The sequence below is a fragment of the Salarias fasciatus genome, chromosome 13 (assembly GCF_902148845.1).
Source record: "Salarias fasciatus chromosome 13, fSalaFa1.1, whole genome shotgun sequence".
In the NCBI taxonomy this organism is placed as follows: Eukaryota; Metazoa; Chordata; class Actinopteri; order Blenniiformes; family Blenniidae; genus Salarias; species Salarias fasciatus.
The window spans coordinates 13,571,029-13,586,567 of record NC_043757.1 but is presented as its reverse complement, the minus strand read 5'-3'; the positions used below and the strand labels follow the sequence as shown (position 1 = coordinate 13,586,567).

At 41.5% G+C, this 15,539-nt stretch overlaps 1 protein-coding gene across 7 annotated transcripts in view; it reads right to left on the bottom strand.

Moving 5' to 3' along the window:
- Positions 1-3,838: 3,838 nt before the first annotated feature.
- pde10a (phosphodiesterase 10A) overlaps positions 3,839-15,539 on the bottom strand; it is a 51,088-nt gene continuing 39,387 nt past the window's right edge. For 5 of the 7 annotated variants that reach the window (XM_030106230.1, XM_030106231.1, XM_030106233.1 and 2 more), the window contains exons 5-22: positions 15,277-15,326; positions 15,015-15,155; positions 14,579-14,734; positions 13,254-13,304; positions 12,655-12,713; positions 12,314-12,365; positions 11,651-11,793; positions 11,467-11,559; positions 11,145-11,331; positions 10,116-10,258; positions 9,760-9,843; positions 9,529-9,679; positions 9,285-9,440; positions 8,003-8,175; positions 6,860-6,971; positions 6,567-6,647; positions 5,793-5,881; positions 3,839-4,012 (exon numbers count right to left, since the gene is read on the bottom strand). In XM_030106230.1, the coding sequence (XP_029962090.1) occupies positions 3,913-4,012; positions 5,793-5,881; positions 6,567-6,647; positions 6,860-6,971; positions 8,003-8,175; positions 9,285-9,440; positions 9,529-9,679; positions 9,760-9,843; positions 10,116-10,258; positions 11,145-11,331; positions 11,467-11,559; positions 11,651-11,793; positions 12,314-12,365; positions 12,655-12,713; positions 13,254-13,304; positions 14,579-14,734; positions 15,015-15,155; positions 15,277-15,326 (2,021 nt within the window). In that variant the 3' untranslated portion in view covers positions 3,839-3,912. Of the gene's footprint in view, positions 4,013-5,792; positions 5,882-6,566; positions 6,648-6,859; positions 6,972-8,002; positions 8,176-9,284; positions 9,441-9,528; positions 9,680-9,759; positions 9,844-10,115; positions 10,259-11,144; positions 11,332-11,466; positions 11,560-11,650; positions 11,794-12,313; positions 12,366-12,654; positions 12,714-13,253; positions 13,305-14,578; positions 14,735-15,014; positions 15,156-15,276; positions 15,327-15,539 lie in introns of those variants that run through there. The other 2 variants (XM_030106232.1, XR_003932628.1) reach the window with 2 other exon arrangements.

The window sequence follows — 15,539 nt, the reverse complement described above, 5'->3', positions numbered from 1 at the left end:
GTGAGTATGAACAAAATGTGCAGATCTGCAGTCCATTCTCCTATATGTTTGGAACAAGCTCAGAGCAAATGACCTTCAAAAACTGCGTGGAAGTGAACTGTGAAGAAGAAGAAGAAAAAAAAAGCTGTTTGGAAAGAAAACGGTCACCAAATAATAATCTTCTTTTTCTTGCATATTTCTTTTTATTCTATTGAGAAATACGACTTGATTAACACCTTCGTCCTGGAAAGCTGAAGATGGATTCCTCACACTTCTTGTAGCTTCTCTGCGGTGCGTCCTCACATGGCTCAGGATGCAGGGCCTGGTTGTCACTTCAGCTGAGATCTTTGTCTGCATGGATGATCAAAAAGTGCTGACACAAATACTTACCCAACAGATCTGTGAGCATATTTGGCAAGCTGCATTCAGAAATAACCAAGCCTTACCATTACAAAGGTTACAGAAACAACTGCACTGCTGTCTAATTTTCATGTTTAGGGTAAAAGATGAGCACTAAAGAAATAAAGCACTAAGTACTAAAGAGTTTTTTGCAACCTGCAACATAATCACAATTTATAACATAACTATTTGGAGGAAAATACATACATCAGCAACAACAGTGAATTGAACTTTTTGCACGTGACATAAATGTTGCAAGAACGTCACAAATTCCAAATCAACATTGGATCAAAATTCACCAACTTGTTGCCTGTATGTCAGGTTGCACTTACTTTATCTTATACAGGCACAACAATCTAAAGGAACTGCATTTTTGGCACTTGTGATTGATTACCTTGCAACAGTTGCAATAATGTTTTGTGACATTTATGCAAATCACTGTAGATCTCCTGATCTTTCCTCAGTCAATAAAGAGAAGTGCAGAAAAGAGCTTCAACCTATATGAAGAAAAACCCTCGTTTTTCATTTGTTGCACATTCCAATTCAGAGAAACTAAATTGACAAGGGTTTTGGGGAGGCTTTGAAGCAAAACTGTGTCTATATTGTTTTGTTTCTCACATTTTTCTATTATATTGTACATAGGTGTCTGTCTTAAAATCATATTTAAATTATATGCAATTTATATCTGTTAGGTTATATCTGTTATTTACTCAAATCTGTCTTAAATTTAAATTGTATTGAATTTCTCAAGGTTATAGTTGGCTTTGTAAATTTTCACATTTCCATATTTCTTTTCTCTGTGCAGCTGGATCACTGCAGTTTCCCCCTGTGGGACAAATAAAGGACTTTCAGATTCAAATTCAAATTGATAGTCAGGTGACTATTTAGTGAAATCAAAAGTCAGTTTCCAAATTCAAGCAACATGTTAGTGAGGCTCTGTGACCAGCATTGCTGAATCCCTGTGAATGTTTGGAGATGATTTGGAATCTCCATTGTAAACTCTGTGAGCATCCAGTCGCACAGCAGTGAGAGAGCTAGTTTACACGTTTGAGCTTGGTGGTAAATTTGATTCTTGCTTCAGTAAACTTGTTCAGCCTCGACTGTCTCCCAGCTATTCCTGTCAAGCACGAAATCTTAAAATTCCCATAACTCCGCCCTGTCAACCGGCTGCCTCTGCTTGACACAACATCCCAGTGAAGCCACATGTTAGTGGACTCGGTTTCTCTTAACAACATAGTCTTAAAAATAACGTGACGGTTTCACAGGTTTCTGTAGATCAATCAAATGACCCTAGGGAAAAAAAATGATCTGGCACAATTTTATTTTTCAGATATTTAATAAAATTCATTTGGGCTACTGCTCTTACATTTACAGTTGAGACATTCCTCAGTTATTCTGGGTAACAGTAACATGTCTGGACTGTTTAATTTATTTTTAATGTTTACTTTGTACAAAACAAAAAAGGGCAACATTATTCTTTGTATAAAAAAATATAAGTTAATTTAAAATTTAACTCTAAGAAAATAACATAGTAATAGCAATAAAGATCATAAGCTAAACATAGTGCAGACAACAGGTTATAACTGGTGCTGTAAAGCAGAGGGGACAGTGCAGTGACTTTACCATGTGGTCAGGTGGCGTTTGGACCGGGGATACACACAGCTTTCTATCTTTCCCACGCACGCTTGTACACACACACACACACACACACACACACACACACACACTCGTTCGGAAAGTGCACGACTGCCATACAGTTTAGCACCATCAGAGCACACATCTCAGGCTGTACAAACTAACTCCTAGGTTGTACACAGTATACACCTATTACTGTATATGCAAAATGATATATAAACTTCAGTTTAGGTGCATGCTAATTGTTGCTCTTGGTTGAAGCTTACTGGAAGCAATTCTGAAGAGTAGGACAGCAAATTGTGGAAACCGATGGTGCGCTGACCCACATGCCACCACAGAGAATCTGCAACCAACATAAACATTCATCAAAAAAGTACATTCACAACACTGGGGGCCACAGTACCAGTCGTACAAATGATCTGAGCAGAAATGTCAGTCTTGGAGGAACATCGTCCACTGGAATGACAGTTTCAGACAAAAGGATTTGTCTTTTGGAAGATCTTGGAAACGAATTCGAAAGAGTCCAAATGTACCACCCCTGGCACGATCTTGGAGAAACAGCATAAAGGAGGACTTATTTCCTTCCGAGGGTTGTGAAAAATGAGGGGAAACTTCAGTCACATGACGGCGAAACGTTGAACAACATTCTTGAGTTGCAATCCCAGAGAAAGACGTGTGTTGCTTTAGCTTAACTTTGTGAAGCAGAAGAAGAAGCAGCCTGTTGTTTGTTGTTGACTTCCATGTCTAAACCTCTGAAGACACCCACTTAAAACTAACCCGCTTTAAAAATAAAAGAATAGAAAAAGAAAACATCCCAAACTTAATAAGCTGCGACTTTTCACAAAGTTCTCTCCTTGTTTATTGTGTTAAATAACTTATGATATCGTAGTGGTGTAAATTATTAGGTTGAAATGAGCTTGTACGTAGTCTTGGCTTACTATAAATACTTGAAACTGATGGAAGGTGGCGTTTCTTTATTCTACAAACAGTCAACCGAGGGAGAGGCCGGGTGAGTCAGGAGGGTGGCTGGATGTGGCGAGGAGCTGGTTTTCCTTGATGCTTGTGGGTGAGGGGGTCGTGGGGTCCGTTTCAGGGGGGAACATTGTGCCTGGAATCACTAGTGTCGACCTTCTCTCGCTCCTCGTCAGTTCATTTGTGGACAATGATGCGAAACACTCTGCTACCTCCAAACGGAATAGGCTGTATGTCATTTTTCAAGTACTGCAAAGGATTTTTGCTCAAAAAGGTTATCGAACATTCGAACGCCCACCTTCCTCGACAGGGTGGCTCTACGTCTCCTCTACACATTCCTTCTGTCTCTGGGAATACCTTGCTGAAGTAGTGCGCGTACAATAAACCTACCACAGAAGGCAAACAGTACCATTTCAAAATAATAATAATAATAATAATAATAATAATAATAATAATAAAAAAGAGCCTGAACTGATAAGAAGATTTCACATATCTTAGTCTGGACAAGGTTCAGAGTAAGGCCTCTGCAAATACAAGACCATGATAGACTCAGCTGAGATCCCATGATGAAACCTCATAACAGAAAACCTCCAACATAACATGAACAAAAAAAAAAAAAAAATAATAATGATGATAAAAGAGGACAGTTCGTTCTACCAAATGAATTCCCAAGCTGAGAGGATGCAGGGCGGCACGTTACAAGTTCCTCCCCGACGGCGGTCAGTCTCTGGGATCGGTGAAACCGTCAGTGTTGACACCTCCGTCACCCAATGAGGTAACTGTGTGTTAAAGTCAAATCGCTTTGTAGCTCATCTATCTCCTGCTGACACAGGGTGCGGGTTTACCCCCCCCCCCCTCTCTGGCGTTCCAGGACCGTGGCAGGATTCCGGGTGTATTCCTTTGGTGGGCCAGCGATTCCTTTGGTTGTCAGTTGTCCACTTTGACCGGGCCTGAATCCCGAGGCTGGCTGGGCACGTTGTCCTCCATCTCTCCTCGCACGATCTTCTCCCACTGGCTCAGGTTGTCCCTGCAAAAACACAACATCAGATTTGTATTCTGGATACTTTGACACTGCAGGAAACATGAGATGGTGTTGTGTTCACATCACCTGGCTGATGATGTGCTGTTGTCAGCCTGAAGTACTGACAAATATTGAAATATTTCATGACAGGGAAAAGCAACTTCGACTCTTATAAAGGCTGCAAGAATTTCATCCTCACTAGCAGAAAGCCAAAGTGTGACAAAACACATACATCCAAAGAATTCATAATTACGGCCACTAATACATGGAAAAGACTAATTGTAGGTGTTTTTCTATTTATTCTATATGTATTTATGCAGGTCATTACCTCAAAATAAACCCAGCAAAACGGTAATTTAGAGTTATTTCAAATGACACCATTCAAATGTGCTTAAAATAACAACAACCCAGCCACTGCCTGCAAAACCACAAATTATTCATTTTTAGAAACTGGCTGGCAGTCTGCAAAGTATTAGGAACGGGGCGAGATGTGGCCAACATGCCCTCAGTTTCCCAGGTTGTTGCTTTTTTATTTTCCCATCACATTTTCTTTTTTTTCTCTAATCAGGGGTAAAAATTCTGATAATTAAAATTGAAAAAAAAAAAAGAAAAACATTTAATTTATATGTCGTTTGTGTAAATTTATCTTACAAATGAGTGGCATCACACACAAGGCGGTAACACTTTGCTGCCACAAGGGTGTGCATCTGGTGTTAACAACAAAACGGGCTTAAAACGTTTAAAAACTAAAGTTATACATATTACAATACCATGATACTGAGGTGATCATATTGTTAATACGTAAAAGAAAACAGACAATAGTGAAACCACGCCCAGTTTATAACAAGGTCTATATTAATAACTCCATGACGGCTGAAGACACATCTACCAGCAGCAGCAGTGTAATTCACTAATCCTTGGCAGAAATGATCCCATCAGCTCTTGCTGTCAGAAATATAACCTCTCCCCCTGTTATAATCCAGCCTAACATACAAGAGCACAAAGCGCTGCCCTTTGCTGCTGGTGTATTCAATTAGCCGGCCTGATGCAGTTTGCAGGTCTTTGGCAGATCCCGCCACACGCGGCGGGGCTCCGCGGGGTCTAGGCCTGCTGACCACCCGGATCCCGGCGCTGACGTACAACCAGGTCTTGACTGTTACATCGCTCGCTTTGTTTGCATTCCCCGCAGATCAAGGAGACATTTTTCGAAAAGCAGGGGAAGGGCAAACACACGCGCAACATGATCCTGCTGAAAAACCAGAAACAACAGCGGCGATTTACAGTCTTATCGCCTGCGAAAGCTCACGGAGGGGACGAACCGCGACGCACCGAGGCAGGTCCGGCTGGTATTTCCACTCAATGCATTTCATCATATCTTTTCTCCCTTTCTTTCTTTCCTCACGAGCGTTAAGTCCAGAAAGTCACAGCACATGTTGGTTTAATCCAATTTCAATAAAGCGGCGTGTGTGTTTGCTTGTATTTTCAGTGGAACGCCGGGAATGTGCACCTATACACACACGCCTTATCACCTCTAATCTTATTTGTCTGGCCAGTTGCTGCTGGTTAGACAATACCAGCACACACACACACACACGTCAGTTGTTGTACTTCAGGCTTCTGTTAGTGCATTTTTGATCCCCTCAGATAGACATGACAACTCTGTTCTGAGAAACTTTCTGTTACCTTCTCAAACCGCCACCCCCACCTCGAAAAAAAAAACAAAAAAAACCAACATTTGTTTGTTTTCCTCGTTATTCATACTTTCACACAGTTTTCAGTCACTTACTTGCAGGCTTTTAAAAGAGGGTTCGATGGAGGAAAAAGCTCTGCTAGTGTCGTGTAACATGGAACTGCTACAGCGTTGTAAAATCCAACCTTAAAAAAGAGAAGAGAAACTATAATAATCACAACGCAATGGAGACAAATTACTGTCATAATAAGAAACGATGATACAACAAACATTTAGTCTGTTTGTGCGTGTGTGTGTGTGTGTGTGTGTGTGATACAAATACTTTCTGACTCTGTCTGCAATTTTCGTAACTGTTACAAATAATATTATGAAATATTTTTGTAATACAATCAATCCTAAAAAATAAGAGTCAAACTTCAGTAACACATCACTTTGATGCTCCAGGCAGTCGTGATAAAATAAAACCTTTTTGGAAAGTAATAACTGGTGATTCCCCTTCTAAAACTGATTTAATAATCTTGAAATTCAGGGTTATTTTACTTACAAACTGCGTATTGTTTGAGTTCCTTCAATAGTCCTGTACAAATTCAAAAGTTTTTTTTTTCAATTGCAGAGGCTGACAGTAAGTAAAGCTAAATAAACTACCAGTACCCAGACTGTGTGACAATACCAGCCCCTCGGAAGTTTGCTATAAAGTTTTTTTTCAGTTCTAACATGTAACAGTGCTGCTCATTGTACCATCATTAACTACAAGTCACCATTTCCACTTTAGTCACACTTTGTGAGAGAGAGGATCATTTTTTTCTTCTTTTAAAACGTGTTAAAGGACTACAGCTCTTCATCAGAATAATGTGGGAGTGCTGGTCTTACCTGCCCCTGGGGAATTTCATGCTTCTTGTCTCTGTCCATCATGGCGATCGGCTGCATCCCAATCTTCTTCATCTCATCTCCCTGTGGAAGAACAAATTAACGGCACAACATTTATTTTTGAATCCTGCGGTACGCCTCCTGGCCTGCAGACAACATCGTATTGTGCCTCACAAATTGCAGGACATGCAAAGTTGTGTCAGTGTTTACGAGCCATAACAGAGGTCTGAGTGTTCTACTTAAGGCATGATCATGACACTGAAACTGTTCAAGGCCCTAACAGTATCCCACTGTACCTCAGCCCAGAACTCGGCATAGATGTCGTTGGCCGTGAGTCGTGTGATGTGCCACTGCTTGGTAACAGAACACAGGTCACATGCTGTCATCATCAGACCAATCACACGGTCCCTGGAGGGGAGCAGAGCCTCGTTACGTCCATGCGGAGAAACTCGATGTTCTGCCGAGGCCCGCCAAGTCCACATTTCTCTCTGGTGCTTGGGAACTCATTTATAAACTTTAGACCACTTTTTTTAAATGCTCAAGTCAGATTTATGAAAACAAACTTGACTGGAAAATGTGCGTGCGCCGACTCGGGCCCGAGTGTACACATAGTTTAGAGACAAGGAAAACTGACGCAGGCAGTGATGACTTCAAATCTAATTAATAAAATGTGAAGACAGATAATACAATAACTTCTACTTGTTGAAAATGGCTTACGAGTCAAATCCCACTCAATGTTTTGACCGGGCTGTCTGATCGTCACATCAGGGACGTCTCACAGCTCAGAGGAAACAGCTGGAGTCTACAATTCAGCTGCTGGACGGTTAAGGAGCCAGAATGAAGTCAGCATGTTGCAGCTGGGAGGATTTTACTCCACTGGGCTTGAATTTAATAATCAACCATCAGTCTTCATGTCAGCCTGTTAACTGAGGGAAACTGAATGAAGGCCGTGCGTGTGAGAGAGACGCTAATCACTCAACTCCATCAGAGGAGAGATTTCATTTTCAGTCTCAGTGAAGGTAACTCATCTCAGACTGGATTCCCCGCCACCTTCCTGGTAGTCTTCTATCAAGTGAACTCTTTTTAAGATATAGCCGTTGTTTATTGTCCCTGAATGTATCACAGCAACATTTTACAATCACATTTTTTTTTTCAGATATTTTCCACACTGCTGCGGTTCAACAATTCAGCTCAGACATCATTTATTTTCACGGAGTCTCTCTCATCTGTTGGTTCACTCTAAACAATCGTTAATATGCGGACTCGAGCCTGCTCTGCGCTGACCATTCATGGGTAAATTTCGGCAGGTTCAAGGAGAGATATGAGGCAGATCGACGTCCACGGTCTGACTGTGATTTATAAAGCGCATTTCACAAGTTTTATTAATGAGCCCCCTGCTGTGATCCTGACCTGAGCGCCGGTGTGAGTTGTGGTCTGACCTGTGCGAATGGTTGTTCAGGTCCAGGGCCCCCGAGGCCAGCAGCTCCGTGAGCTGCTGGTGGTTGTTGAAGTACAAGGCGAGGTCCGTGGCAATGATGGCCTTTCGGATGATCTCCAGCATCTGCTCGTACTGGCTGGAATTCAGGTTGGAGAAAATATTGTGCCCTTCCAGCTATGAGAAACAAAGAGATCAATAAAAAAGCAAAAGCTCCACTTATGAGGCGTTCAGCTCAGCTAGGCTACAACAAGTTGAAGTCAAGTTAATCTTAGGCCATCAGACCCAGCAAGAGAAAACTAAAGACAGTAACACCAACTAAATCACACAGTCCTCTCAGATGACCTATAATTGACCACTTGTACCTCAGTTTGATTCTACTTATTTAACTCTTTCAGCTCTGATGGGATCCATATGTGCAAATTGGAGGAATGCAAGGTAACACCAAGAAATATAAAGAACAGAATCTCAAAAAAAGAAGAAAAAAAGGTAGTAAATTCTGATAATCTTAAATGATCACGGTGAGTTTAGGATGTCTATGTCAAAGAGAGACGAGCTGGCGACCTGTCCAGTGTGTAACCTGCCCTGGCCCATAGTCAGCTGGGATTGAATCCAGAGTCTCACAACCCTGCACAGGATCACCAGCATAGAAGATGGATGGATGGATGGATACAAAGAGAATTTCAGAATTCATTTACTTTTTTTGCAATTAACTGTAGTTATTTATTTTTATGCACATATGTCTGTGTACAGACGCTTTGAATTGTCTGTTTTGCTATCAGTGCTTATCTACAAGTGCATCCATTTTTAAAAACTCTCTTTGTTTATTTTTTGTAATTTCAAGATTTTTTTTTAATTTCTCATGCACACTCAGACACACACACACACACACACACACACACACACACACACACACACACACGCACAAGTGACATCTTATTAGCTCACAACAGACAGAAAGCAGTCATCAGTCCATAGTAATATTCCTTTCTCATGTTTTTTCCAGTTCCGTCCTTTCCTTTCAAAATAAACAACAAAACATCTTTTCTAAATCCTTCAAGTGTGGTTTACTTTTTTATGTCGCACTTAATGAGAAAAGTTATCTGCTAGTTCAGTTTCTAATTATACTGAGGTAATTTGTTGTATTCATAACATTCTGTGGACTGTATTGTTCAAGCTGGTATGTGAGACTGAGCATGTTGTTTCATAATGCATGAATCTAAATAAACAGCAAAAATGCTGGATTTCATGGTAGAACAAGTTTTGCATATTTTGCAGAGCTCTACCTGCAGGATGGAGACGGTTTGAGAGAAATGGTGCTGCTCCATGGTAGAGGTGGAGTACAGAGCAGCCAGCGGATGGTCAAACTTCTGCAGGTAGGCATTGCTATAACCCCGGTGATCCAGATCGTGGCACAAACAGGCTATCAACAAACCCTTCTTCTGTAAAAATCAAACACAGAAGGAAGAAAACTCTTGAAATCAAAGACGTGTTTCCCTTGTGTCTAGAAAACAGGAGCGGGAAGCGAACCTCTTCTTCTGTGAAGATCCCGGAGGTTTTCTGCAGGATGACGTACATGCAGTGCGCCACCGTCACCGCGTGCTTCCAGTTGTGGTACGGCACACGGCGGTAGTTCTTCCGTACGGACATGGTGAACCGACACAGTTTCTCCAGCTCGAAGCTGCATGTGCGGGAAAGAGAGGACTGACGACCGGAGAATAACATGCTGTCAGCGAGCGTGTTGCCGTTCCGTGACGTTACCAGTTTTTTCCACAGGAGCTGTGAACCATGTAGATAAAGACAGCAGGCCATATCTCTTCAAAGGAATTGATGTCAAAGTGGAACCTGAAAGGAGGGAGGAAGAGGAGGAAATGAAGAGAAAGCTTAAATTAGCATAGACAGCACACCTGGGAGAGGCAGAAGAGACGCAGATGAGGGGAGTTCTGAGGTCTGGGAGCGTTCAGCAGCCAGAAACCTTTTCCCTTCACACTGCGCGTTATCATCAAGGTCTGGACTCTGTCAGAGTTCCTTTCAAAGACAAGTGGCGGGAGACCAACTCCAACTCAAGGTCAACACATTTTGGATATGAACGAGAAGCAGTGGAGAGGGACTCTTACATCTCAATCTCTTTATAGATGATCGCAGGGAGGTTGAGCTGGGAGAGGGTCTTCCATTCTTCAGATGTGCAGATGCTGTGATAAGACAGTTTTTCCATGGTCACTCTGTATATGCATTCAGAGTGTCGGATCCTGTGATACATCTGTGGAGACGAGCGGGAAACACCGATCAGGAAGTTACTCTTCAAACTATCAAGACAGAAACCGAGCAATTCTCTGAGGGAAGCAAAGTGTTTTATATCTTTATTTAATGCGTTCAGCATCGCCGCTTGAATTTTCAGAAGGGTCAGACAGAGTTAAAAATGTCATCTGAGTGTCTCTAGAGCAGTGTCTGCACGTCTGATTTGTAATCTCTGTTCCCTTCCCAGACAAGCTGGAGTAAGCTGGTGAGGTGCAGGCGCCAGGCCTCACGCCTCCCTCTGTAAATCACTATGAAAAAGAAGCCGGTCGGAGCGGGTTTCCTGCAGACACCAGGCATAAATTACAGCCAAACATAAATCCCGCCACTTGCGCGGATGCAGACTGCTCGCCTTAAAATATTAACATACCCGCATCAATTTTAAAACCAAGTTTGTGACGCCGCTCCTGCGTAAGTTTGTCGCACGGAGTGACGGTGAGTCAGGCCCCACAGCGAGGGGAGGCTTTGACAGACAGACCACACAATGCAAGCTCCCACAGTTAGCATGAATCATGGGACGTCTATGTTCCATGGAAGGGATAATAATCTGTGTTTATTCACACACTATCCTGGTCGGGGAGAAAAAAAACTAACATATTACTCCGGCGAACAGGGAAGCCTTCAGCCTGCTACCGGCCCGACCGAGCCTTTAGGATGACGACGATGAAGCCATTACGTCAAACTCGCAGTCACGGCTGTGAAGTAGGCCTATTACATAATTCTCACATAACGTCTCCACACTGCAGAACCAGGACAGCAGACTTGTGCAGACAGAACATGAAGCGTCTGTTGAAGAATATTAGTTAGTCTTTTTTTTGGTTGTGTTTAATATTTCTAATAATATTACTCACATTTGCACAGTGTAAGGCCAGAGCACAAAAGACAGCAAACATCTTAAAGTTGTTCTCATCTGTTTTAGTGAAGGCACTTCCGCTTAGCTTGTTCACCATCTGCACCACACCTATTACGGTCCCCCTGCTCACGATGGGCATGCACAGGATGTTCCGCGTGGTGTAGCCAGTTTTGAGGTCCACCTCTCTGTTCGCAGAAACACACAGGTACGAGAACACAGAGCTCAGGTGAAATTAGGATTTTGAAGTATTAGGACTGCAAAGATTTCATCTTTAATAAAACTGAGGGAGGAGTGAAGCCGAATCGCAGAAATATGCTTACCGGTTGAACCGTGGGTCTGCATAGGCATCTGGGATATTTAAGACTTCCCCTGTCCGAGCCACTTGGCCAGCTATTCCCTTGTCTATAGAAAACCTGAAGAAAAAAGTGAAAAACTCAAAAAAGATGTTTAAAAATTATATTAAAAAAAAAGGTAGATTCTGAGAGAAAGAGGAACGCTACACACCTAATTTCTTTGGTTTTCCTAAAGACAGGTTTGCCTTCTTTCTCTTCTCCGATGTCAAACAGGTCAGAGTACAGTTCTTTGTTGTTGTGATCTACCTGGAAGAGTGCACACCTGTCTGCATTCACCAGGTTTTTTGCATATATCTGTAAAACAACATCAGGGACACAATTTGAAAAAGAACACTGGCGTTCAAAAATAAAACTGACATAAACAGAGGAAAACATCACTGTACACTTCATTAAATTGTATGTATTATGATATTTGAATAAAACAGATAACAAATGATGATATACACATTCACAGTTGAGGCTCAGGTCATCCCTGTTCAATTCAGTGGTTGAACCAGACGACAGCACAGTCACAAAGCAATGAAAAACATACAAAGTGGTGCATTTTAGGAAAAGAAACACGTAAATCTTACTTCACATTTTTTCACTCACCCAATTTATCATTTTTAAATTCCAGAATGACATATAGATAAACTAGGTTTATCTATATGTCTGTTATGTTAATAGTGAAAATTTACATTTCATTCGATTATTGCTACATTTTCTGAGAACATCGATGTTCTTTTAGACGCACACACAATTCAGTACACACTCCCAAGATGTGCAGCCTCGAGGACAATGTGAATGAACGCAGACTTGCAGAAATCACACTCACCATAATATGTTCAAGTAGAGAATCTATTGCCACAATGTTATCAAAGTATGTTCTGTGCGAAAAGAAGAAATGATGCATTGAGATGTTTGACAAATGGGAAGCTCTGATGGCGTTCACATTCAAGACATGAAAACTCACTTCCCTAAAACGTCATCATTTTTTCATCTTGTGAGAGCACAAAGCTGCATTCCATGTTTACTCTGATATACAAAGAAGAAACATCTTTGTAGCTCAAATATTACATTTGTTTACTTCATCTAACATCATCTAAGGTTTCAAATCATTTACTTGCTGTAAGAGAAACTCAAGAGAGCTCTGTTTTTTTTGTTTTTTTTTTTTACCTGGACACATCTAGTAGGAAGTCATTGAGCTCAGTCTGTTTGGCGAGGCCTCTGCACACCTGCGAACAAACAAAAAGTTATATTCATCTATTTCCTGCAGAACACATTTTAAGTCCTGCATGTTTTTCACACAGCCTGACGGACTGATCGATGCAGCCGGCTGCTGGACAGTACCACGAGCAGCAGCAACATTATCTTAATGGTAAGCTTGGAGTTCACTGTGTTGCAGTGTTGCAACGCTCGGAGATCCGCTGTGGCCAGAGCTGCAGTGGGATGCTGATCCTCTGAGGTGTTATCTGTTCATATAAAAACAGCACTGGGGCATAATGACATCCCCGGGGAGCTGTTTGTTGGATCTATGGCTCGGTTGATTGGACTGGGCCCGGTGACAGCCCAGGTTTCAGTACACAGTGGATTTCAACATTAAAAACATCGACCGCAGAACCAGAACAAACAAAGTCATTCAGAAGCAAAATAACTGGTAAAGGCGGCGTTCACCTTGTTCCCAGACAAGCCTCTGGCGAAGCATTGCAGGGCATTGAGGATGCTGTAATGTGCAGTTTACAATTCAAACCAGCGCTCAGTGAAAGTTCGCTCACCTGTACTTGATGAATGGCAACTGATGCCCAGGCTAAATTAGCTGTTGCAACCTGGAAAAGAAAGTAAAGCTCAGCCCCAGAGAACTACAGAAAAACAAAACTAAACAAATACATTAGCAATGAATACATATAATAATCATATTTCAGTCATAAAAAAACTCCATTAGCCCAGAAATTCAGCATTATTCACAGGACAAAACTCGCCTGAAAATCTGCTGCGGCTCTAATTCCTGTGAACGTCCAGGTGAAGCAAAAACTAAAGATCCACTCTTTCTTTCTATTTAATATGTGTAATGTAAAAGTTCCCAACATTTAACAGCAAAAACATGAAGATGCAATGTTTCAGTTTCTAGCTTGCGTGGAAGCAAGAAACAGGATAAAATTAATGCAATTAAATTTAATTTTTGGATACCTGGATGCACACTTAGGTAAAAGTTACACCATGTATACTACTCTGTTACTTTTGCTACTATGTCGCAACTGGGCAAGCTCACAATTTTGATGAATATTGCAAACCCTTAAACTACATTAAACTACATTTTGTAGCTAATGGTAAATAAAAAAAAAAGAACCATGCAATACAATAGGTTAGAAATATTTTTAAAAAATCACAAAAAGCTTGTCAGTTTTGACTAGTTAAGAATAGTGCCTCAAAATTATGTAATTTAGGCATTGTTTCTTACTTTTTTAAGTACTTTATAGATTAGAATACGCATAATGTGGTTTACTGGGGTGGATTATTTTCACCCTCTCCAGTCTAGATATCCTTAATTCTGAAAAGTTATTGTTTGATCATGTTCAGGGATAAAATTTAACTCCCTGCAAATTGATCAAAGCTACATAAATAACAAAAAAGGAACAAACACAACATGTTTTTTCACAAATCTCAGTAAACTCTCACTGATGGTGAAACACCTGATTAACTCTTAACCTCACACACCGTATGAACTGTAGTGAGGAAGTCTTGTATTTTATTTTATTTTCAAAAGTGATTTGGAAAGCCTGCTTGAGCTTTTCACTGCTTCAAATGAGACACGTCTTTATACAGACACCTGCAACCAATGGCTGTATTTGTACTCCAAACCGTTTTTTTTAATTTTAATTTGTCTTCATGAAATTTCCAACGCAATAAAGTTCCCCGCCTTTGGTTTTTTCTTGACGTTGCACCAGGTAGAAAATCCTTGTGGGCAAAAAAAGTACACCAAGTATTTGACACAACAAAGATAACCAGATCCAGATTAGGGCTGATACCGAGCTGACGGCTGCTTTGTGAGCCTTGCTCCAGCCTCCCACTCCCCGGTGCGCTTTGTCTGGGTCAGACTGACCTCCTGGTGGCTGAGGTTGAAGGGCTCCTTGCCCCAGTGCCGATGCAGCTCCAGGATGGCGATGAGGTCCCCGATGGCAGTGAGGATGGGGAGGCACAGGACAGAGTGAACGTGGATCCCTGAGTCCTGCCCTGTGCCGTCGGGGAATCGCTCGTCCTGTAGCACAAACGACAAGGAGAGGTTGTTGCCTCAGATTATAAACCGTGGGGGAAATAACGATTAGTATTTTAGTCATTTTCTAAGATATTTCTCCTCATGATCTAACCAGCATTAAAACTATAATCAAACAAGCGAGTCTACTATTGAATTATAAGACAAATTTCAAGTGAAAATCCTCATCAAAGTATGACTGATCTAGTAGTAATCAGAGTGGTTGTTATACATTATAAACAATAAGGTGTTATATGACTGAAGTGGTTGGATAAAGCCGCCCTACCCCCATGATGTCCTCTACAAGCAGTGTTTTGCGAGTCTTGGCAACATGAGCGGCAATGGTTGTCCCAAATGTGATGGGGCCAGAAGGAATGAGGCTTGGAGGGCCATCCTTGGCCCCCGTTGGAGTGAATAAACATAAACTCTGTGGAGAATGCACACACAGTAACAGGAAGTCGGACAGAAGAGGAGAAAAAAAAAAAAAAAGTCATACATATATATACAAGTACATAAAAAAGTATGGGGCAAACATCCTCTGTACTCACATTGTTGCATTCTCCCAAGAAGTAAAGTGCAAATCCATCAGCTTTTGTTGCTGTCAACACAAAACACAGGTTCATGAAAGTTCAAGACATGCTGTCCTCGCTCAAATATGTCCATCATCGAAAAGGCCCGAGAGGAAAAGTGCGGCAGGAAAAGAGAAGCAGCAGTCGACTTGAAAACTATCGACTATAAATTCCTCAGTAATAGCAAGCGGACTTGGACTGCAGGCGTTGACTGCTTTCCAGTTCATGTCATTCCCAGTCCT